The sequence below is a fragment of the Cherax quadricarinatus genome, chromosome 37, assembly GCF_038502225.1.
Source record: "Cherax quadricarinatus isolate ZL_2023a chromosome 37, ASM3850222v1, whole genome shotgun sequence".
Taxonomy (NCBI): domain Eukaryota; kingdom Metazoa; phylum Arthropoda; class Malacostraca; order Decapoda; family Parastacidae; genus Cherax; species Cherax quadricarinatus.
Genome location: NC_091328.1, coordinates 5,805,545 through 5,829,163, shown reverse-complemented (window position 1 = coordinate 5,829,163; position 23,619 = coordinate 5,805,545). Strand labels below are relative to the sequence as shown.

At 41.9% G+C, this 23,619-nt stretch overlaps 2 protein-coding genes across 7 annotated transcripts in view; one reads left to right on the top strand and one right to left on the bottom strand.

The window, feature by feature from the left end:
- The window catches only part of LOC128701797 (E3 ubiquitin-protein ligase TRIM37), a 96,031-nt gene extending 77,735 nt beyond the window's left edge, over positions 1-18,296 (bottom strand). For all 6 annotated transcript variants that reach the window (XM_053795735.2, XM_053795720.2, XM_053795721.2 and 3 more), the window contains exon 1: positions 18,095-18,296. In XM_053795735.2, coding sequence (XP_053651710.1) covers positions 18,095-18,136 — 42 coding nt within the window. In that variant the 5' untranslated portion in view covers positions 18,137-18,296. The remainder of the gene's footprint in view (positions 1-18,094) is intronic.
- A 612-nt stretch (positions 18,297-18,908) lies between these two features.
- Positions 18,909-23,619, top strand: part of Arpc2 (Actin-related protein 2/3 complex, subunit 2) — a 32,275-nt gene continuing 27,564 nt past the window's right edge. Inside the window, exon 1 of the mRNA XM_070091819.1 lies at positions 18,909-19,098. Coding sequence (XP_069947920.1) covers positions 19,025-19,098 — 74 coding nt within the window. The 5' untranslated portion in view covers positions 18,909-19,024. The remainder of the gene's footprint in view (positions 19,099-23,619) is intronic.

The following is a 23,619-nucleotide window of genomic DNA, read 5'->3' as shown; positions in this document are numbered from 1 at the left end:
TGGAATAATTTATAGCCTTGTATGTGACATTCAGAGGGCATCTCTCTATCTTTCAGATTGAGCCAGGTCTCTGTTATAGCAATAATATCTATGTTTCCTGCACTTGCAATTAATCTTAGCTCATCTATCTTATTTCTTACACTCCTGCTATTAGTATAGTAAACCTTAAGGGAGCTAGGCCCTTGCTGCCCTCTGCTGTCCCCCTTTGTTTGCTGACCTGATCTATTGTCTTTATTTATAACTTCATGCTGAATGCCTTTTATACATTTACTGTTTCCAACCCAAGTGTTGCAACCTGCTTGTTTCCCACACACACCCATACCTCTATCTTCCATCAGTTTAAAATCATAGGCATTTCACCAATGGCCTTCTCAATCGAGTCTGCAAGTGCTACCACCCCAGCCCCAGAGAGATGTACCCCATCCCTTGCATACATATCATGTTTGCCATAAAAGTTGTTCCAGTTGTCAATGAATGGGATTGCAAGTTCCTTGCAGTATCTGTCTAGCCAGCAATTTACACCAATTGCCCTAGACAACCATTCATTTCCTACTCCCCTTCTAGGCAAGATGCTACATATGATTGGGATCCCTCCCTTAGACTTAATGAAATCTATAGCTGACCTGTACTTATCTAGCAGCTCTTCTCTCCTACCCTTCCCAATATCATTTCCACCAGCACTGAGACAGATAATGGGCTTGCTCCCATTACCTGACATGATATTATCCAGCCTGTTGACAATGTCCCCAACACCAGCTCCAGGGAAGCACACTCTATCTCTCATCTTCTTATTCCTATTACAAAAAGCACGGTCAATGTATCTTACCTGAGAGTCACCAACCACAAGAATGCGCTTACCTCCATTAGCAGGGGCAGTAGTACCCTTACCTTCACTGGCCACTGAAGTACATTCATCCTGAAGAACAGAGAAGCGATTTCCTACCTTCAGATCTTCACTCTTAACTTTCCTTACTCTGATGCGCCTTCCATTACTGTGAACTACTCGCCACTTGTAGCAGGTGCTGGGCTGCACCTCACTGCTGGTAGCCGTTGCTGCCTCCCCAACTACAGCCTCCTCACAGCGAGAGACAGACTGCACCTCGCTGCTAGAAGCCTCATTCCCCACAACTCCAGCCACCTCACACTCTCTCCCAGACCCATTGAGGTGGACCTTCAGCCTCCTAATCTCCTCCTGGAGAAGCAAGACCTCCTCCTTCAACTCTCCAACCTCAATTTTTAAAACACTGCAGAAGCAAGCCATGCTTTGTAACCGTCCACACTAATCCCCAAAGCAGCTCAGGGTCTGTGACCTCACGTGACGACTGACCCAACGTAAACCCATTACTGAGAGTCCTGTTTTAGATATTTCCAGCAGATCATTTGTATCTCCTTTATTAATTCACGCCTTCCATTTGTACACTTCAACCATATCCCCTTAATTCTACGTCTTCCCAGATTGCAAATTCAGTACCTTCAGTCTATCCTTGCAGGAAAGATTTATGATACATGGAATCAATTTCGTCATCCTTCTCTGTATGTTGTCCAGAGCATTTAAGTCCATTCTGCAATACCGAGGCCAAAAAAAAAAAAGAAAATAATAAATGGATAACTGAACTCTCCGAATAGAGAAGCATGAAAATTTGTAGAGATAACTGTAGTTGATACGACCCATGTCTCCACTACTGGTTTAGTTTCAAGCTCCATTCATTAGTTTTATTTCTCCCTGCAACCTTTAACGAGGACAACCATTATTTATATTTCCTGATATGAAGCCAAAAATTCCACGATTTGTCAAGAACTTGTAGAATGGATATTAAAATGGTATAAAATACCGACAGGTTGTTAGGTAAGACACATATGCAACAGTTAGGTATCTTTATTTCGAAACGTTTCGCCTACAGTAGGCTTCTTCAGTCGAATACAGAAAAATTGATAGAAGCAGAAGAGACGAAGACGATGTAATCAGTCCATCACCCTTGAAGCTTCGAGGTGGTCAGTCCCTCAGTCTGGAGAAGAGTATTGTTCCATAGTCTGAAACAATATGGAGTTACCTAACCTGTCGGTATTTTATACCGACAGGTTGTCAGGTAAGAACAGAACAAAACAAGATTCTCCTTTGTATAGACTGATGAAGCCACTGTGTGGCGAAACGTTTCCTCAATAAAGATACCCAAGAGTTGCACATGTGTCTAATTTATCAACAGAAAACAACTTGGACATCATCTACTAGTGAGAATGGCTGGATTTGAGAGGAACGTGACCTCCCAACGACTACATTCTCACCTCTACTAGTGGCCTACATCTTACCTCCTGGCGGTATATAAGGCTCCACCCTGTCACTTCAACTCCATATTGTTTCAGACTATGGAAAAATACTCTTCTCCAGACTGAGGGACTGACCACCTCGAAATTTCAAAGGTGATGGACTGATTACATCGTCTTCACGTCTGTTTTGCTTCTATCAACTTTTCGGTACTCGACTGATGAAGCCTACAGTATAGGCGAAACGTTTCGAAATAAAGATACCTAACTGTTGAATATGTGTCTTGCCTAACAACCTGTAGAATGTACAAGAATGGTATACATGTGTCTCAATTTCAACCTGTAGAATGTAAATAAATGCAATGCATCCATCCATCACGTTCATGAAAAATTTAGTAAGTTTTTCTCCTCATATATGGATGACACGTAGTGTAAGGAACGTGTGAGATGAGGGCTCTCATCTGCAATTTTATGATGACCGGATGATTGGGGTTTCCTGTAGTTGTAAAGGTCATCACTCAGTCAGGGGACCCCTGGGAGTAGATTTATGCTCCTCGAACCCTTCCTATGAGCGGAAGACAAAGGAATGGATATATATAATGGATCCAAGGATTAGGTCCCAACATTCTGTAAGCTAAGCTAATTACAATAGCAATGAACTACTGTATTTATAAAAATAATGAATTCGGTTACACAGTAACAGGAGTTGGTTGCAATACTAATCCGGTCACAAATAGTATTATTATAATTAAAGAAAGTGGCAGCTCATGGCATTAGGAGAAAGGTGCTGTCATGGATCGAGTCATGGCTCACCTATAGGAAGTAGTGTTTGTGCATAAACGGGTTAAATCTGAGTGGGGATTTGTAACTAGTGGCGTTCCACAGTAATCAGTTTTAGGCCCGTTGTTGTTTACATGTATCAATGACCTTGACGAGGTAACTACTAGTGATATGAGCAAATTTGCTGATAGGTAGGATAATCGATTCAGACGTAGATGTCACGGAACTTCAGGAGGATTTAGACAAACTAAATTCATGGTCTGAACAGTGGCAGATGTGGTTCATTGTAGATAAATGCAAAGTTCTGAAGCTCGGGAATATTCATAACCTTAGCATCTATCAGTTTAATAATATAGAACTTAGCCGTACAGAATGCGAAAAGGACTGGGGGGGGGGGTTATGGTAAGCAACAACCTTCAACCAAGAGCGCAATGCTTAAGCGTACGTAATAAGGCAAATAGATTACTGGGTTTTATATCAAGAAGTTTAAGCAACAGAAGTCCAGCGGTTATACTATAGCTTTATAAATCATTAGTAAGGCCTCACCTAGATTACGCAGCTCAGTTCTGGTCTCCATATTACAGAATGGATATAAATTCGTTAGTTAACATTCAGCGAAGAATGACAAAATTAATTCATAGCATTAAAAATCTTCCATATAAAGATAAATTGAAGTCCCTTACATTACATTCATTTCTAAGACGAAGAATGGGGAGACATGATCGAAGTGTATAAGTGGAAGATGGGTATTAATGGAAATATGAACACAAGAAGTATAATGTGATCCTTTATTGACAATGTTTCGCCCACACAGTGGGCTTTATCAAGTCACAAACAGATCTACCTGGGTGAAAGGTACGCGAGTATTTAAACCATTCATCACATCTGTCAGACACTGCAGCATCATGGGATCTTGATAGAAATGAATTCTTCAACACTTGTCCAACCTTTGGACGACGACCTACTTACACTAGTAGCAGGTCCCACTGTGATCCCGCCTCCTCCTGCTTCACCTCATCTGACTGCAGTATATAAGCCACATCTCTGGCCCTATGCTGTACTTCCTACAAGAGTGATGGACTGAACACATCGATTCCAGGTTGAAGGACTGATTACCTCAAACTTCTCTCCTTACCCATTTCTACTTTGTATTGGACTGATGAAGCCACTGTGTGGCGAAACGTTTCTTCAATAAAGATTCCCATGTGTTGCACAAGTGTCTCAATTCGTCATGGTCAACAGGCCTACTGCAGTGCCCCTCCTGTCTTATGTTTTTATAGACCATATGTAAGATACACACTGATTTAAGGTCTGGCAAAGGTACTTTGTTGATAAGGAAGTTAGCACTGTTACGAGTTATTTACAGTATGCAAAGTAGGGCATTCTCCAGAATTTTTGGCTAAGTCATTGTGAACGAAATACAGTCATTTCTCGAACAATTATGAACAGGGGCTTCTAAATAACGGGATTTTCCCCCCCGCAAACGACATAATGAAACGGTGTAAGAATAGATCTACTAACACAGTTTACATGTGAACATCATATGGTTAGGGCTACATCAGCTGGTGGTGCATACTTCCAGAGGTACATGTATTTGTAACCTAGGCGAAGTCGGGTAGATGCGCTCAGACACGGTTCTTCCTACATCATAGAATAAGGATAGGTGATTGACTGATCTAGATCTCGCTGTTCAGAGTCCACGAAGCTTGGGTTAAGCTTATTCTTTCCGTATCTAATGTCAGACAGACTAAATGTGGACAGACCAAAGTTATAATCTTAACAGTTCTATTATGTGTTGAAAGAGCAATTGCGGGTGGAAATCCACAAGTGACCAGACTTTCGCTATTTAAATATTTTACCATACCTGTGTCTTGGGTACTCATAAACACGTTACAATCGTATTTCACAGTTAAGAGCATTTATGAGATATATTTATAATTAGGGTAACAAGATGAGACATGAGCACTTTAAAAATGCAAAGCGTATAGGGAATAATTTTATGCGAAGGGTGAAAACCCATTTATTTATTAAGTCCCCAATTCTCTGTGACTAAGTATTTTTTATAACTTAAAGCTGGTTAAGAAAGACACGTAAGCAAACACTATGACATTTATCGGAAAACGTTTCGGTCATTGGACCCTGCTCACTTCTAACATACAGAGATTGAAAGACAATATACATAGGCGGAGAATGAGGTGTGAGTGACGCATGGTGACTTGAAGAATGCCATGTTGGGATGAGAACAGGTAGACGATGAGATCATGCGACTCCTGAGTTGCTGGGTAGGTGGTGCTTTGTCTGGTTGAGTATCATGTATGCTGTTTTAGAAATTTTGTGGTTTCCAGTGCTGCGTTCTATTGTGTCGGTGTCGGCGATTAGCGAGGCTTCTAGACACCGTCGGCGTCTAAGGTCTGGTTCGGTAAGAACGAGTTGTGCCTCATCCCAGTTCATCAAATGCCCCGTGGAGTCTCTGTGGAGGACACAGGCGTACCTTAAGTCGTCTTTGCTAAGTGTCTTTCTAAACCAACTTGTCGGTATTTATTACCAAGGTTTATACCATAACTTAAAGCATCAAGCTAAAGTCTAGCCATGGGCCATGCGCTGGGCCTCCTACGTGGAAATATAAACACACAAGCCTTCTTTCTACATGCATCGGCCACGCTTCGAGTCCCCGTCCACTAATTTGTTCACTTTTAAAATATCGTGCTTGACTTCAAGGATATGCCTGAATTGTGATTTAATTAAGTTCTTTGGGAAAATCGGAAGTGATTTAAAATGTAATTTCCCATGGTATAGCTGATCCATTTTGAGGTCACTTCCAGTTACGATCTATCTGAAAGTTAGGACTTCGTTCCCAGTTTTAGAATGAATTTATTTCAGTATGTTAATATAATGACAATGAGGTATTTCTTTCAGTGGGAGAGGAAGGGAGTTAGAGGGTTTACAAAAGGCTTCAACGTTGAAGAAGGAAAGAGAAGATGAAGAGAGGAGGAGAAATAGCAAAGGAAGGATTAGGCTGAGGGGGGGATAGGAATAAAACAAAAAACGAGTATATGAGATAGGTAAAGAAAGGGGACAGGGCAGTATAGAAGGGGAGGCAAAGAGGGACTGGGGGGGAGGGAGGGAGGGAGAGAGAGAGAGAGAGAGAGAGAGAGAGAGAGAGAGAGAGAGAGAGAGAGAGAGAGAGAGAGAGAGAGAGAGAGAGAGAGAGAGAGAGAGAGAGAGAGAGAGAGAGAGAGAGAGAGAGAGAGAGAGAGAGAGAGAGAGAGAGAGAATTATGATATTAAAGGGAAGGAAATAAGGGACAGTTTTCTTTATTCTCAGGAAACATACATAAATGAAAAAGAACATAACTCTTATTCAAGATGAAAAAGGGGGTTGCTGATTTAGCGCTTCCTTTTAATTATAATAATAATAATGGGCACATCAGCAGTGTGCTACCCTACTCTATGGCAGTAACACTAAAAAACACAAAATCTGATTCTCTCATATTCCACTACACAGGACAGGATGCATACATAAGGTAATCAGATATGTTTGCATGAGCTGGAAGAAATCAGCACGGCGATAAGTAAGTTTATTCAGGTACAGGTACACATACAGTTAAATAAATTATCATACATTGCAGCATGTGTGTAGATTACCTAGGATAACAAAAAAGGTAGAGTGACTTATTTCCGTGGAAGCTTAAAGAGGCTTCGTTCCAGCAAAGCTGGAGTTACATGTGAATGAAGATCTCGTGAGTGGCCCAGTGTTGGGAGAAAGGAGGGAGGGTGTCATCATGTGTCGCCCGCTGAGCAGGATGTGGTAATGTGATTCAACGATACTCAGGGTTTCCCCTCAAAACATACCATCCTAACAGCATCACTCACTCCTCCCTCTCCCCACACGCATCACCACAACACCCACCATAATCCAGTGGGTGATAGTCACAGTCACACCATGTTTATCCCGGAGCTGGTGGCCACACCATGCCCATCTCATGGAGGATAGTCACGCCATGCCCATCCCGCGGAGGGGATTAGTCACGCCATGCCCATCCCGCGGAGAGGATTAGTCACGCCATGCCCATCCCGCGGAGAGGATTAGTCACGCCATGCCCGTCCCGTGGGGGTAGTCACGCCATGCCCGTCCCGTGGGGGCAGTCACACTATGCCCATCCCGTGGGTGGTAGTCACACCATGCGGCCCTGTTGATGTGTTTCACTCCAAGAAAACCTACTCAACATCCAGCTTCAACTTAGGGTTAATTTCGGGATGCTCCAACAACCTCAAATTTTCACCCCATATAACGGGAATTTCCACTCTCTAGCAGAAAATGAAGTCAAGAACAACCAAAACTATTGTTTTGGGAAGCAGTAGTGTAACAATAGACAAATAATAATAGCAAAAATGAAAAAGGGGGAATTATTAGATGGAGAGGTAGAGACATTGGGAAGGAGCAAATATTTGGAGCTTTTAAATGAAGAGAGGGAAACAATGATTTCAAGCATTGGGCAGGGAGGAATAACATCTTTTAGGAGCAAAGAAGATCCAGATCCGAATGTCGGGAAGGTATGCGAGGCTGTGGGTAGACTGAAAGGGAGTAAAGCAGCTGAGATTAATGGGATCAAGACAAATGTTAAAAGCGGGAGGGAATATAGTTTGGTTGGTCCATTTGTTCAATTAATGTATGAAAGAGGGGAAGGTATCTAAGGTCTGGGAGAGAGAATGCATAGTGCCTTTGTATAAAGGCAAAGGGAACAAAAGAAAAGTATTACAGGGTAATAAGCCTGTCGAGTATACCAAGTAAGGCGTATGGTAAAGTTATTACTGAAAGAATTAATTGTAAGATGGAGAACATGATAGCAGATGAACAAGTAGGCTTTAGGAAGGGTAAGGGATATGTAGATTGTTTACTTTGAAGCATACAAATAAAAAGTATTCAGACAAGAGTAAAGAAGTTTTTGTTGCATTTATGGATTTAGAAAATGCATATGATAGGATGGATAAAGGAGAAATATGGCAGATATTTCACGTTTATGGAATAGGTGGTAGGTCATTGAAAATGATTAACAGTTTTTACGAGGACAGTGAGGCTCAGGTTAGGGTATGTTGGAGAGAGGGAGATTACTTCCCTGTAAAAGTAGGCCTTAAACAGGGATGTCTGATGTCTCCATGGTTGTTTAATAAATTTATAGATGGTATTGTAAGGAAGCAAATGCAGAGGTGTTAGGGAAAGGAGGGAGTATGGAGGAAATAAATGTGTTCAGAAATTTGGGAGTACACTTGTCAGCAGATGGATTTATGAAAGATGAGGCAAACCATAGAAATGGTGAAGGGAAAAAGGTGAATGGTGTACTGAGGTACCTGTGGAGACAAAAAAAAAAAAGTTATCCATGGAGGCAAAATGAGGAATGTGTGAGAGTATAGTGGTACCAACACTCTTATATGGGCGTGAAGCATGGGTTAAGAATGTAGCAGTAAGGAGACTGGAGGCAGTGGAGATGCCAAGTCGAAGGGCAATGTGTGGTGTGAATATTATGCAAAGAATTTGTAGCTTGGAGATTAGAAGGTGTGGGATTACTAAAATATTATCCAGAGGGCTGAAGAGGGGTTGCTGAGGTGGTGCAGACATTTAGAGTGGATGTAACAAAATAGGATGACTTGGAGGGTGTATAAATCTATAGTGGAGGGAAGGCAGGGTAGGGGTCATCCTAGGTAATGTTGGAGGAGGGGGGTAATGGAGGTGAGGGGCTTCAACATTCAGTGTGTGCGAGTGTGTTAGATAGGAATGAAGGAAAGTGACTTTAATGATTTGAAGTCTTGTTGGAGTGCGAGCAAAGAAACATGTATGGAGTTAAGTCTGGCTAACTGGTTTCCCTAAGTCCCAGAGGTGGGGTGTACAGTGCCAGCACTCTGAAGGAGGGGTGGGTATATTTGCAGTTTTGAACTGTAGTATCAGTACCTCTCTAGCAAGACAGAAGCAAGTGGTGGTGAAAGTGTTTCTTGTTTTTTGGATCACCCTACCTCAGTGGGAGATGGCCGGTGTTAAAAAACAATCCAAGATAAAAACATACAGACACTCTTGAATTTTTGGGGTAAATAGCTTCTCTGGACAACAGTAAAATTGCTATAGAGGAAAAGAATAAAGACTTTTGCAAGACATAAGTTTTGTTTATTCATGTGAACACTTATATGCAACGTAATAGATACCTGCAGAAAAAGATTATCAATGTCTTCATATTAAGAAGGAATGCATACATATTTCTGAGATGTATACTAATTCTGGCATAAACTGCAAGTAGCTAATCAGGACATGAAATGTATATCCTTGTTTTAGCTCCTGGGAAATTTAGTAAGAAAGATGTCCCTTTATTGTCAGCCACCTTTGAAGTCATCCTACACAAGGATCCAAGCATAAAATTTGGTGTTAATGATGCACAAAACAAGATAATCCATGCTCACATAGATGGAAAAATATTAATACAGTGGAACCTCTACTTGCGAGTTTAATCCATTCCATGACCTTGCTCGCAACTGGATTTGCTCGTTTGCAGAGTCAATTTTTCTCATTTAAATTAATTGAAATGCAATTAATACATTCCAGTGGAATTCTGTGCTTCAATAATATCGCTATTATCAACTCTACGGCTTATTTATCTATCTCACTTCATCTAATATGACATAATAAACAATATAAATAACATAGAAACCTGATATATATACGTACTCTAAAATGAATGAAATACGTAATTCACGTAGTGGTACGGGCGGTGTAGGCAGTGGACGAGAGTTTGTCTGGAGACTGGGCAAAATACTCCTTGAACATTTCGCTAATATCATCTATACGGCTTATTTATTTATCACAGTTCATCTAATATGACTTAATAAACAATATAAATAACACAGAAACCTGATATATACTCTAGAATGAATAAAATATGTCATGTATGTGGCGGCGGCCGACGAGTGTTTGTCTGGAGGCAGGACAAAATACTCCTTGAATATTTCTCAATCATCAACTCTACAGTTTATTTGTCTATCACAATTCATCTAATATAATAAAAATATAAATAACGCAGAAACCTGATATATACTCTAGAATGAATGAAATATGCAATTATGTAACAGGTGGAGACGGCCACAACTGCTCCCTCTATGTTGTGGTAAACACTGCCATCTAGTGACGGCCTTTTGAAACCGTCTATTATTATAATTATTATTATGTAGTACATTATTATTATATATATAGTATATTATACGTATTATATTCTTATTGTACAGGTACCATCCGACTTACGACCAAGCTTGGTTCTGACCAACCGGTTGTAAGTCAAAATGGATGTAAGTCGAACCTTACTACTGAATATCAACATCATATTATTGTAATGATTTTATGCTGTTAGTACTGTATTTTGTACTGTAAGGTTTAGGAGAAACACTGTATACAACACAAACAATTGTTTATTTTCCAGAACATTTGCATACAAAACATGGTCGTAAGTCGGGTGGTCGTATGTTGAGCAGGTCGTAAGTCGGATGGTAGGTGTATTATATGTATTATTATTCTTATTGTATTACTGTATTACTATTATTATTATATGTATTATACATAAAATTATTATTACAATATAAATAATTTGTAATTTTTATTCACACAAAAAATGTAAGATTTACTGTTATGCCTTATTGCAATAATTGTATAAATAATGTCAACCCATTCTTGAACATAGATAAAAAAAATCTAACATTTCTCCAGTGTTTAGCTCAATTTCAAGGTACCTTTCATCGTGAAAGCAATTAAAATCGTATCTATTTCTGTAATATATCTTCCATTCTATCAAACGAGACCAAAAAAACGAGAATACAACCATAAAAACTATACGAAAATACCGCTAAGAAGTGGCTAATTGCTGAGAAGTGAACTCCATTATTTATACTTAGATTTCTTTCGTTTTTGGTGTATGTTAAGAAGCATCTTTCCATCATACATTGCCCAAGTTTCAATAAGATAGTCCAATAAACAAATGAGATACAATTCCCTAGATCAAGAGCACCCCACCCGCATCAAAGAACCTGCCTTGAGGTCTGTTCACTTATGGAAATTTTGCTCGCGTATGGAAACAAAAGATCGACCCATCAACTGCTCGTATTTGGAAAAACTCTCACGTGGATGCGCTTGCAAGTAGAGGTTCCACTGTACATAGTTTGTTATGGACATATTGGCAAATAGCTCATCTGTGACTAGAATTTAATCGATGGTAGGGTTTGATGAGGTCAGTCAGGCAAAGCAGCACCATTATGATGCTGGTACCTAACAAACATGTGAACTACTGATATATCTACAATAAGAATACACAAATATACTTTCATGAAAGTACAGAACTGAAATATTTCTTTTACTAAACAAGGCTGTATCAGTATTTTGAAACTTTTAAGACTAAGGGTTGACACACTGAATAAATTTTTTATGACCAAGACTCAAAATCTGGCTAATTAAAAAATTTCTGATGTAATCTCAACACCACAGAACTTGATGAACACGGAGTGGAACTCCATGTTCATCAAGAATTGCAAGAAACCCCTTGCACGTGCCTTAAATATTCTATGGAGAAGGAGCATAGACACAGGGATCATCTCACAGACACTAAAAAAAAAAAAAAGATATAGCCCCACTCCACAAAGGCAGCAGTAAAGCAATTTGCAAAGAAATACAGACCATTAGCACTAATGCCCCACATCATAAAAATCTTTGAAAGGGTTCTAAGAACCAACATCACCAACCACATGGATACCCATCAATTGCACAGCCCAGGGCAGCATGTGTTTAGAGAAGGTTGCTCCAGTTTCACACAACTACTGGACCACTATGACATGGGTTTGGATGCTCTGGAGGACAAACAAAATGCAGATGTAGTACACACAGATTTCGTGAAAGCCTTTGACAAGTGCAATCATGGTGTAATAGCACACAAAATGTATAATAAAGGAATAACAGGAAAAGTGGGTAGACAGATCTATAACTTCTTAACATCCTCATATCTGACACAAACAGAGATGTAAGCCACAGCATCATGTCCTCCTTTGCTGATGATACTTAAATCTGCATGACATTGTTATCCATTGAAGACACTGCAAATCTCCTAGCAAACATTAACCAAATCTTTAATAGGGCCACAGAAAATAACATGAAAGTCAATGAAGACAAATTTCAATTAATCCTCCATGGAAAACTCAAGGAAATAAAAACTGGACTACGAAACAAACTCCAACCACACATAAGAGCGAAAAAACTAATGTGAAGGACCTGGGAGTGATAATGTCAGAGAATCTAACTTTCAAAGATCACAACAATGTATCTACCGCATATGCCAAGAAAATTATAGGATGGATAATGACAGCCTTCGAAACTAGAGATGCCAATCCCATGATGATTCTCTTCAAAATCACTTGTTCTCTCTCGGCTGGAATATTGCTGTACACTAACTGCCCCTTTCAAGGCTGGTAAAATTGCATAACTTGAGAATACACAGATAACTTTCATGGCACGTATAAGTAGAATAAGTACCTAAATTACTGGAATGCAGGCAAGAAAGATACATGATAATATACAACTGGAAAATTGTTGAGGGACTATTCTCAAATCTGCAAATGAAATTCACTCCCTATAAAAGCAAAAGACTCGGCAGGTGATGCAACATCACCCTAATGAAAAGCATAGGCGTCATGAGTACACTAAGAGACAACACAATGAGTGTCCAGAGCCCAAGACTGTTCAACTGCCTCCCAACATACATCAGGGGATTACCAATACAGTGGACCCTCGACCAGCGATGGCATCGATTAACGATAAATCTGACTAGCGATACATTTTATTGCAAAAATTTTGCCTCGATTAGCGCTAAAAAACTCGACCAACACTATTCCTTCCGTCTGAGACGCGTCCACTTCTGGCCAGTGTTTACAAGCCAGCCAGCCACTGCGGTCGCTTCCAAGCATACAATCGGAACATTTCATATTATCACAGCCATTTTAGTGATTGCACCTGCAAAATAAGTCACCATGGGCCCCAAGAAAGCTTCTAGTGCCAACCCTACAGCAAAAAGGGTGAGAATTACTATGGATATGAAGAAAGAGATCATTGCTAAGTATGAAAGTGGAGTGCATGTCTCCGAGCTGGCCAGGCTGTACACAAAACCCCAATCGCTACTATTGTGGCCAATAAAACGACAATCAAGGAAGCTGTTCTTGCCAAAGGTGCAACTATGTTTTCGAAACTGAGATCGCAAGTGATAGAAGATGTTGAGAGACTGTTATTGGTATGGATAAACGAAAAACAGATAGCAGGAGATAGCATCTTTCAAGCGATCATATGTGAAAAGGCTAGGAAGTTGCATGACGATTTAATTAGAAAAATGCCAGCAACTAGTGGTGATGTGAGTGAATTTAAGGCCAGCAAAGGTTGGTTTGAGAGATTTAAGAATCGTAGTGGCATACATAGTGTGATAAGGCATGGTGAGGCTGCCAGTTTGGACCAAAAAGCAGCTGAAAAATATGTGCAGGAATTCAAGGAGTACATAGACAATGAAGGACTGAAACCTGACCAAGTGTTTAATGGTGACACTGACAATGTTGTGAAACACGTTAGGAATGTCATAAAGGAACGGGAGGTACAGGCCTCTATGGGCAGATATGTTGTGCGACAGAGGTCCAGCGACTCTCAAGCTGGTCCTAGTGGCATTAACAGAAGGGAAGTAACCCCGAAAAAGGACTTGCCACCTCAAGTCCTAATGGAAGTGAATTCCCCTTCTAAAAACTAAGACCATCAACACACTCCCCTCTTCCCATCCCATCAATCATCACCAGATCTTCAATAAAGGTAAGTGTCATGTAACTGTGCATGTCTTCTTCAGTTTGTGTGTACAGTGGACCCCTGGTTAACGATATTTTTTCACTCCAGAAGTATGTTCAGGTGCCAGTACTGACCGAATTTGTTCCCATAAGAAATATTGTGAAGTAGATTAGTCCATTTCAGACCCCCAAACATACACGTACAAACGCACTTACATAAATACACTTACATAATTGGTCACATTCGGAGGTAATCGTTATGCGGGGGTCCACTGTATTAAAATTAATATTTCACGTGTTAAATTTTTTTTTTTCAATACTTTTGGGTGTCTTGCACAGATTAATTTGATTTCCATTATTTCTTATGGGGAAAATTAACTTGACTAACGATTATTTTGACTAACTATGAGCTCTCAGGAACGGATTAATAGCGTTAGTCGAGGGTCCACTGTAGATCCCTGACTGTCTTCAAGAAGGCACTGGACAGGCACCTAAAGTCAGTACCTGATCAGCCAGGCTGCAGTTCATATGTCGGTCTGTGTGAGGCCACCAGTAACAGCCTGGTTGATCAGACCCTGATCCATGCCCAGGAGGCCTGGTCACAGACCAGGCCGCAGGGGTGTTGATCCCCGAAACACTCTCCAGGTATCCCCTTTCCTGCACCCGGAGCTTTTCCCCTTCCCTACAGCTGACGCCATCCCCCTTTCCATAGCTGGTGCTATCCTCCTTCCCACAGCTGGCACTGTCTCCTTTCCCATGGCTGGCACTGTTCCCCTTCCTGCAGCTGGCATCATACTTCTTTTCATGACTGGTGCCAATCATCCTTCCCACAGAGGAAAGCTGGCAGCCCCAATGGAGGGTGCCTGTGACCTAAGTGGTGGGACACTGACAGCTCCCCATGGAATCATGGTGGCCCCACTAAAGTTGCAACTGGTAACCCCACTAAAGTTGCAACTGGTAACCCCACTAAAGGAGTCACAGTGGTCCCACTAGAGGGGTCAAGACTGCACCCAGAGGAGGGGGTCAAGACTGCACCCAGAGGAGGGGGTCAAGACTGCACCCAGAGGAGGGGGTCAAGACTGCACCCAGAGGAGGGGGTCAAGACTGCACCCGGAGGAGGGGTCAAGGCTGCACCCGGAGGAGTCGGTCAAGACTGCACCCGGAGGGGTCGGTCAAGACTGCACCCAGAGGGGGTCAAGACTGCACCCGGAGGAGAGGGTCATATCTACACCCGGTGGAGGGGGTCATGTCTGCACCCGGTGGAGGGGTCAAGACTGCACCCGGTGGGGTTCAAGACTGCACCCAGTGGGGGTCAAGACTGCACCCAGTGGGGGCCAAGACTGCACCCGGTGGGGGATCAAGACTGCACCCGGTGGGAGGGTCAAGACTGCACCCGGTGGAGGAGGAGTCAAGACTGCCTCAGAAAGGCTGCCTCAGTAGGAGAGTCAAGGCTGCCTCAGTAGGGGAGTCAAGACTGCCTCAGTAGGGGAGTCAAGACTACCTCAGTAGGGGAGTCAAGACTACCTCAGTAGGGGAGTCAAGACTGCCTCAGTAGGGGAGTCAAGACTATCTCAGTAGGGGAGTCAAGACTGCCTCAGTAGGGGAGTCAAGACTGCCTCAGTAGGGGAGTCAAGACTGCCCCAGTAGGGGAGTCAAGGCTGCCCCAGTAGGGGAGTCAAGGCTGCCCCAGTAGGGGAGTCAAGGCTGCCTCAGTAGGGGAGTCAAGACTGCCTCAGTAGGAGAGTCAAGACTGCCTCAGTAGGAGAGTCAAGACTGCCCCAGTAGGGGAGTCAAGGCTGCCTCAGTAGGGGAGTCAAGACTGCCTCAGTAGGAGAGTCAAGACTGCCTCAGTAGGAGAGTCAAGACTGCCTCAGTAGGAGAGTCAAGACTGCCTCAGTAGGAGAGTCAAGACTGCCTCAGTAGGAGAGTCAAGACTGCCTCAGTAGGAGAGTCAAGACTGCCTCAGTAGGAGAGTCAAGACTGCCTCAGTAGGGCTCAAGACTGCCTCAGTAGGGGAGTCAAAACTGCCTCAGTAGGGGGGTCAAGACTGCCTCAGTAGGGGGGTCAAGACTGCCTCAGTAGGGGGGTCAAGACTGCCTCAGTAGGGGGGTCAAGACTGCCTCAGTAGGGGGGTCAAGACTGCCTCAGTAGGGGGGTCAAGACTGCCACAGTAGAGGGGTCAAGAATGCCTCAGAAGGGGGGTCAAGACTGCCTCAGTAGGGGGGTCAAGACTGCCTCAGTAGGGGTCAAGACTGCCTCAGTAGGGGGGTCAAGACTGCCTCAGTAGGGGGGTCAAGACTGCCTCAGAAAGGGGGGTTAATACTGCCTCAGAAAGGGGGGTGAATACTACTTCAGTAAGGGGGGTCAAGACTACTTCAGTAAGGAAGGTCAAGACTACTTCAGTAAGGAAGGTCAAGACTACTTCAGTAAGTGGGTCGAGACTACTTCAGTAAGAGGAGCCAAGACTACTTCAGTAAGAGGGGTCAAGACTACTTCAGTAAGGGGGGTCGACTACTTCAGTAAGGGGGGCCAAGACTACTTCAGTAAGGGGGTCAAGACTACTTCAGTAAGAGGGGTCAAGACTACTTCAGTAAGGGGGGTCGACTACTTCAGTAAGGGGGGTCGACTACTTCAGTAAGGGGGGTCGACTACTTCAGTAAGGGGGGGTTAACACTACTTCAGTAAGGGGGTCAAGGCTACTTCAGTAAGGGGGGTCAAGGCTACTTCAGTAAGGGGGGTCAAGACTTCAGTTAGGGGGGTCAAGACTACTTCAGTAAGGGGGTCAGGACTAATTCAGTAAGGGGGTCAAGACTACTTCAGTAGGGGGGTCAAGACTACTTCAGTAAGGGGGGTCAAGACTATTTCAGTAATGGGGCCAAGACTACTTCAGTAAAGGGGATCAAGACTACTTCAGTAAAGGGGATCAAGACTACTTCAGTAAAGGGGATCAAGACTACTTCAGTAAAGGGGATCATAACTACTTCAGTAAAGGGGATCAAGACTACTTCAGCAAGGGGGATCAAGGCTACTTTAGTAAGGGGGATCAAGACTACTTCAGTAAGGGGGCGAAGACTACTTCAGTAAGGGGGCGAAGACTACTTCAGTAAGGGGGCGAAGACTACTTCAGTAAGGGGGCGAAGACTACTTCAGTAAGGGGGCGAAGACTACTTCAGTAAGGGGGTCAAGACTACTTCAGTAATGGGGGGTCAAGACTACTTCAGTAATGGGGGGTCAAGACTACTTCAGTAAGGGGGGTCAAGACTACTTCAGTAAGGGGGTGAAGAATTCAGTAAGGGGGGCAAAGACTACTTCAGTAAGGGGGCGAAGACTACTTTAGTAAGGGGGTCAAGACTACTTCAGTAAGGGGGTCAAGACTACTTCAGTAAGGGGGGTCAAGACTACTTCAGTATGGGGGGTCAAGACTACTTCAGTAAGGGGGGTCAAGACTACTTCAGTAAGGGGGGTCAAGACTACTTCAGTAAGGGGGTCAAGACTACTTCAGTAAGGGGGGTCAAGACTACTTCAGTAAGGGGGGGTCAAGACTACTTCAGTAAGGGGGGTCAAGACTACTTCAGTAAGGGGGGTCAAGACTACTTCAGTAAGGGGGGTCAAGACTACTTCAGTAAGGGGGGTCAAGACTACTTCAGTAAGGGGGGTCAAGACTACTTCAGTAAGGGGGGTCAAGACTACTTCAGTAAGGGGGGTCAAGACTACTTCAGTAAGGGGGGTCAAGACTACTTCAGTAAGGGGGGTCAAGACTACTTCAGTAAGGGGGGTCAAGACTACTTCAGTAAGGGGGGTCAAGACTACTTCAGTAAGGGGGGTCAAGACTACTTCAGTAAGGGGGGTCAAGACTACTTCAGTAAGGGGGGTCAAGACTACTTCAGTAAGGGGGGTCAAGACTACTTCAGTAAGGGGGGTCAAGACTACTTCAGTAAGGGGGGTCAAGACTACTTCAGTAAGGGGGGTCAAGACTACTTCAGTAAGGGGGGTCAAGACTACTTCAGTAAGGGGGGTCAAGACTACTTCAGTAAGGGGGGTCAAGACTACTTCAGTAAGGGGGGTCAAGACTACTTCAGTAAGGGGGGTCAAGACTACTTCAGTAAGGGGGGTCAAGACTACTTCAGTAAGGGGGGTCAAGACTACTTCAGTAAGGGGGTCTTTAAACATAAATGTCTTCAAGTCACTGACAATGTAAACAAACCGAGGCCAGAACTTACCTCATAACTTGTTTCATCAACTTTCTTCTCTCTGGCTGCCATATTTACAGCGTGAACGCACACACAGCAGCAGCAACTTTTACTTGACACTTGCAATGCAAAGTTAGAGGTAAAGGAGCCATGAGTAGTGAGGAATAACCCATTAATTATGTGAGGTGAGACCTGTTTCCTTCTTCCCGAGGTCACTTGTTCACTAATTCTATCAACAACATTAACGAACATTTAAGACTCTTTCAAACCAGCTATAATTTGCACATTTATTATAACGTTAATTTGATGTCATGCATGGAGAATGATAACAAAATAATCATAGTTAATATGGTAAATATTTTCCATTCATAAGGAGAAAATTTTATAAAAAAGTTGCAGATCTTTTACAAGTTTATCTATATAACTTTAATTATAATTAGTACGTTAAATAAATATAGATTATAAAAAATGATGCTGTAATAATCGTATTTTTGTAGGTAAATATTTTCCATCTTTAAGGTGAAAATTCTCTAAAAATCGACATATTAACTATGTTTTCCTCGATGTTATCGTAAACAGAACTAGTTTATCATACAATTAAAATTACTATTCCGTGCCAGAAATGCTCTAACATTAATATTTTGTGAGGATTTATTATTTACACACTGACCAGCAAGATAAATGTTTACATTTTAAATATTATTGGAACCTCGTCGGTGCAATTTTCCCATATGAAATAATTTTATTAAATCCTCGTCATTGAGGCTTTTACCTGACCTGGCTATATTTTCTTCTGAGTTTGTGGGAGGCGAGGATGAGTGTGGGTGTGGGTGTGGGCGTGAGGGCGTGGGTGTGAGGGGCGGCGGAAGTTGGTATCTATAGTCGTTATCAAGGAGTGACGCCCATAACACCTCCTCGCACTTCTCTCTCTCTTATTTCCTCCCTCATGACGCTACCACAATGATTCTTCTGGAGATTAACAACAGAATCCTCGAGGAAACGTTGACCGTTAAAATAAGAAACTCCTTAAATGGGTAAGTTGAGTAAATTGTCTCTGAAGAGAAACCGGTGTGGTATCAGGTCGTCTGCGGCTGTATGTGTCACTGCTGTAGTTATTATTACTGTATGTGTCACTAATGTACTCATTATTAGTATATGTGTCACTCCTGTATTCATTACTGTTGTATGTGTCATTCTTGTATTTGACTACCATGACTCACTGAAGGCCAGTTGAGGTACCAGGTAGTTACCAGGCTCGGCTCACTACCGACCAGACCTGGGTTCGAACCCCACACGAGGCGGGACGTTTTAAGTAAGTTTATTTAGGCATGGATACACATAAGTACAGTTATCATACATAATTACTTAGGGCAACCCAAAAAAGTCAACGATTTATTTCCATTGGGATCCTTGACTAAGTCTCCAAGCATCTCCTGCCCCTCTTACTTAGCAATTAGTCGATTGTTGTAAGTCGTATCCTGGGAGGACTTAAAAAGGAATAAAAGCTCTTGGAAATAAGTCACTGATGATGATTTTAACTGATTTTAAACTCAGAGGTTAGTAACCCAGGATAACTGGTTTATTTCCATTGACACCTTTTATTCCCTTTCCCCGGGATGTGACCCAACAACAGCCAGTTAACACCCAGGTTAACAGGGGTCTAAGGAAACATGACTAACATTTACACTCAATGGGCCAAATGCCAGTCCCTCACTCTGAGCTAAGCCCACTATTAACTGAGCCAGACACATATCCTGATTGACTTTATTGGGTTACCCTGGGTTGCTAATCCTGCAGGGTTAATAAACTGAATAAAGTGTACTTTGACAATGAAAAAGTAGTACTTTGTAGCCAACACAAGAATGATTAGCATATCCAAGCAAAAATAAAATTCTGATAGATTTAGTGACTCCAAAGGAGATATTAAAAAACTTGGAAAACCCTCTCCCCAAATTCTCTGGTCAAAAAATAATTAACGAATGCCAACAAATAATCCTTTCAAAAGCAAACGAACTCCCACTCAGCCACTAATGCTGTGAATAAGCTTAACAATTTCTTCTCTACAGTAGGAACAGATCTTGTAGAAATCATCCTAGAGGCCCATACTAACATCAGTATATATCTGACCAATGATGACCTAAATTCCTACTTAGCACTTAACACAACATCTGAAATGGCATCAGTTATGAAATTAAAACTTGTTTAATATCGCAGAAGAAATGTACAGTATACCCACTTTTCTAGAAGAAAGCTGTACAAGTGTTATCAATCTTTTTCAATGCTTTGCAACAAATTGCTTGAATGCTCCATTCAAGACTCTCAAAAGAGCAAGGCTAACATCCATCCAATAAGGTGCCAGTCAAATTGACCTTAACAATTCCAGACCAGTATTTAATCAACCAATACTAATTAAACATATATTTACTCCTTGCCAGTTTGGATTCATACACCCCCCTCCCCCAATAAAAAAAAAAACAGCCCTAATAATGCAATCCTATATCCAGCTCATAAAAATAAAGGCTCAAAAACTATAGGTATACTTCAAAAAGTTTTCTGTTATGTTCCCTAATCTATACTAATAACTACTTTTTTTCTCATTTACATAACCTCACTAATGGAATTTCTTCCTGGAGTTACTTCAGCACTCCACCTCAGACAGTATATCACACAGCAAGAGGCAAATATTAGAAGCATCGCAAACTTTAATTTTAGGCAACACATTGTGCCATTATTCAGATCTGTACACTTACTGAATATTAAGAACATAGGAATGATGCACTGACCCATGCTAGGCAGGTTCATTTCATACCCACTCACACCTACTCATGTGCCTGTCCAACCCATTTTCAGTGACCCAAATTTCTCACTTCAGTGACACTACTAAAGAGTTTGTTCCATGCACCTACAACTTTATATCCAAACCAGTGCTTTTCTGTATTCTTTCTAAATGTAAATTTGTTTAACTCTAATTCATTGCTGCAAGTCCTACCTTGATTAGATTCTTTTTAGCGCAATATTCATATCCCCTTCATTTCAGTTTTATATTTGAATGTACTTCAGTCATATATCCCATCCCCCCATTCTACACCTTTTCCAAAGAGTGCAAATTTACTGTCTTCAATCTGTCTTTGTAGGAAAGATTTCTGATATAAGAAATCGGCTTCATCATCCTTCTCTGTAATAAAGTTGGTAGAATTACCGACAATATGTAAAGTAAAAGGACACAAGTGCAACTAATGTGACATTTATTGTGGCAACGTTTTGCTCTCCAGGAGCTTTATCAAGCCATACAAACAATACACGGACACAGAGGGTATATAAAGGCTCAGAGTGAGGTGCAATACTAGTGAGGTACCATTTCGATGTTCACTAGTGGTAGTGGTAGTAGTAGTAGTAGTAGTGGTAGTGACAAAAGTAATACAATATGGTAGAGCAATTAATTCGTACATGAGTAAAAGGATATAAAAGCTATTACTTGGGTAACATAAAAATAGGTTGGACAAATATAGAGTGGAAAGAGGCACCTTGTTTCAGTGTTCACTCTCTGTAATGTGCTTTGTGTAGTATAACAGGAGAGACTATGTGATGGCAGGGTTTACTGTTTTCAGGAGGATTCTTGCTAAGACTTCGGAGATGGTGAAGCTGCCGTTGTTTTGTTTAATTGTATTTGAAACAGCGATCAGTGCTGATTCGAGGCACTTGCGTCTGCGGAAATTAGTTTCATTGATCACTAATTGGGCATCTCTGAATTTCATAAGATGATTGGTGGAATTTCGGTGTTGTACACAGGCATTGTTCAAGTTATCGTTCCTACATGCGTAAATGTGTTCATTGAGGCGGGTGTCGAGGTTTCTTGCTGTTTCACCTACGTAAATCTTGTCACAGCCTCCACAGGGTATAGTGTAAACTCCTGCATTGACTGGTTCGTAACAAGAAACTAAGCAGTTTGGATGTGACTTCCCTCTTCACAAAAGTACCTACCAAAAAAGCCATCGAGGTTTTACGACGTAAAGTCAATCAGGACCTTAATCTTCCTCTACCTCCCGGAGATTTTGTTGACTTGATTGAACTCTGTGTTAATTTCAACTGCTTTTCTTTCAATAACAAGCTGTACAAACAAACCTACGGCATGGGAATGGGGTCCCCCATAAGTGCCGTCCTAGCCAACTTATACATGGAACACCTAGAGTCCAAACACTTCGCCAACATCATCCCTTCAAGCATCACTTGGTTACATTACGTGGACGATGTCCTCGTAATAACTCCAAAACGTTTTGATGTACGGGATCTTCAGGCAAGGCTCAACACAGTTGAACCAGCGATCCAGTTTACACTAGAAGAAGAGTCCAATGACAAGCTACCTTTCCTCGACGTCCTCATTCACAAAGTAGACAACAACCTAAGATTTCAAGTTTATCGGAAACCCACCAGTAAAAATGATCTCACACACTTCTATTCCAGTCAAGATACCAAGACCAAAAGAGGCATCATCATCGGGTTTTTCCTAAGAGCATACCGAATTTGTAGTCCTGAGTTTCTTGACGAGGAATGTACATACATTCACCAAACATTCACTGAGTTACATTTTCCTTCTTTTTTCATCAAAGACTGCAAGAAAAGAGCTCTTCAGATCATTAATTCTCCACGCATCAACACCACTCCCAACAAAGTTATAATTCTTCCCAACAGCCAGGTTGCACTGAACGTCTCAAAAGTACTTTCACAAGCTAACACCAGAGTTGCCATCGCTTCTAGCACTTCAATAAAGGATCTAACCAGGACAAAATCCAAGCATCACGAACCAGTCAATGCAGGAGTTTACACTATACCCTGTGGAGGCTGTGACAAGATTTACGTAGGTGAAACAGCAAGAAACCTCGACACCCGCCTCAATGAACACATTTACGCATGTAGGAACGATAACTTGAACAACACCTGTGTACAACACCGAAATTCCACCAATCATCTCATGAAATTCAGAGACGCCCAATTAGTGATCAATGAAACTAATTTCCGCAGACGCAAGTGCCTCGAATCAGCACTGATCGCTGTTTCAAATACAATTAAACAAAACAACGGCAGCTTCACCATCTCCGAAGTCTTAGCAAGAATCCTCCTGAAAACAGTAAACCCTGCCATCACATAGTCTCTCCTGTTATACTACACAAAGCGCATTACAGAGAGTGAACACTGAAACAAGCTGCCTCTTCCACTCTATATTTGTCCAACCTATTTTTATGTTACCCAAGTAATAGCTTTTATATCCTTTTACTCATGTACGAATTAATTGCTCTACCATATTGTATTACTTTTGTCACTACCACTACTACTACTACTACTACTACTACCACCACTACCACTAGTGAACATCGAAATGGTACCTCACTAGTATTGCACCTCACTCTGAGCCTTTATATACCCTCTGTGTCCGTGTATTGTTTGTATGGCTTGATAAAGCTCCTGGAGAGCGAAACGTTGCCACAATAAATGTCACATTAGTTGCACTTGTGTCCTTTTACTTTACATCCTTCTCTGTCATACATACTGCTGTTGAC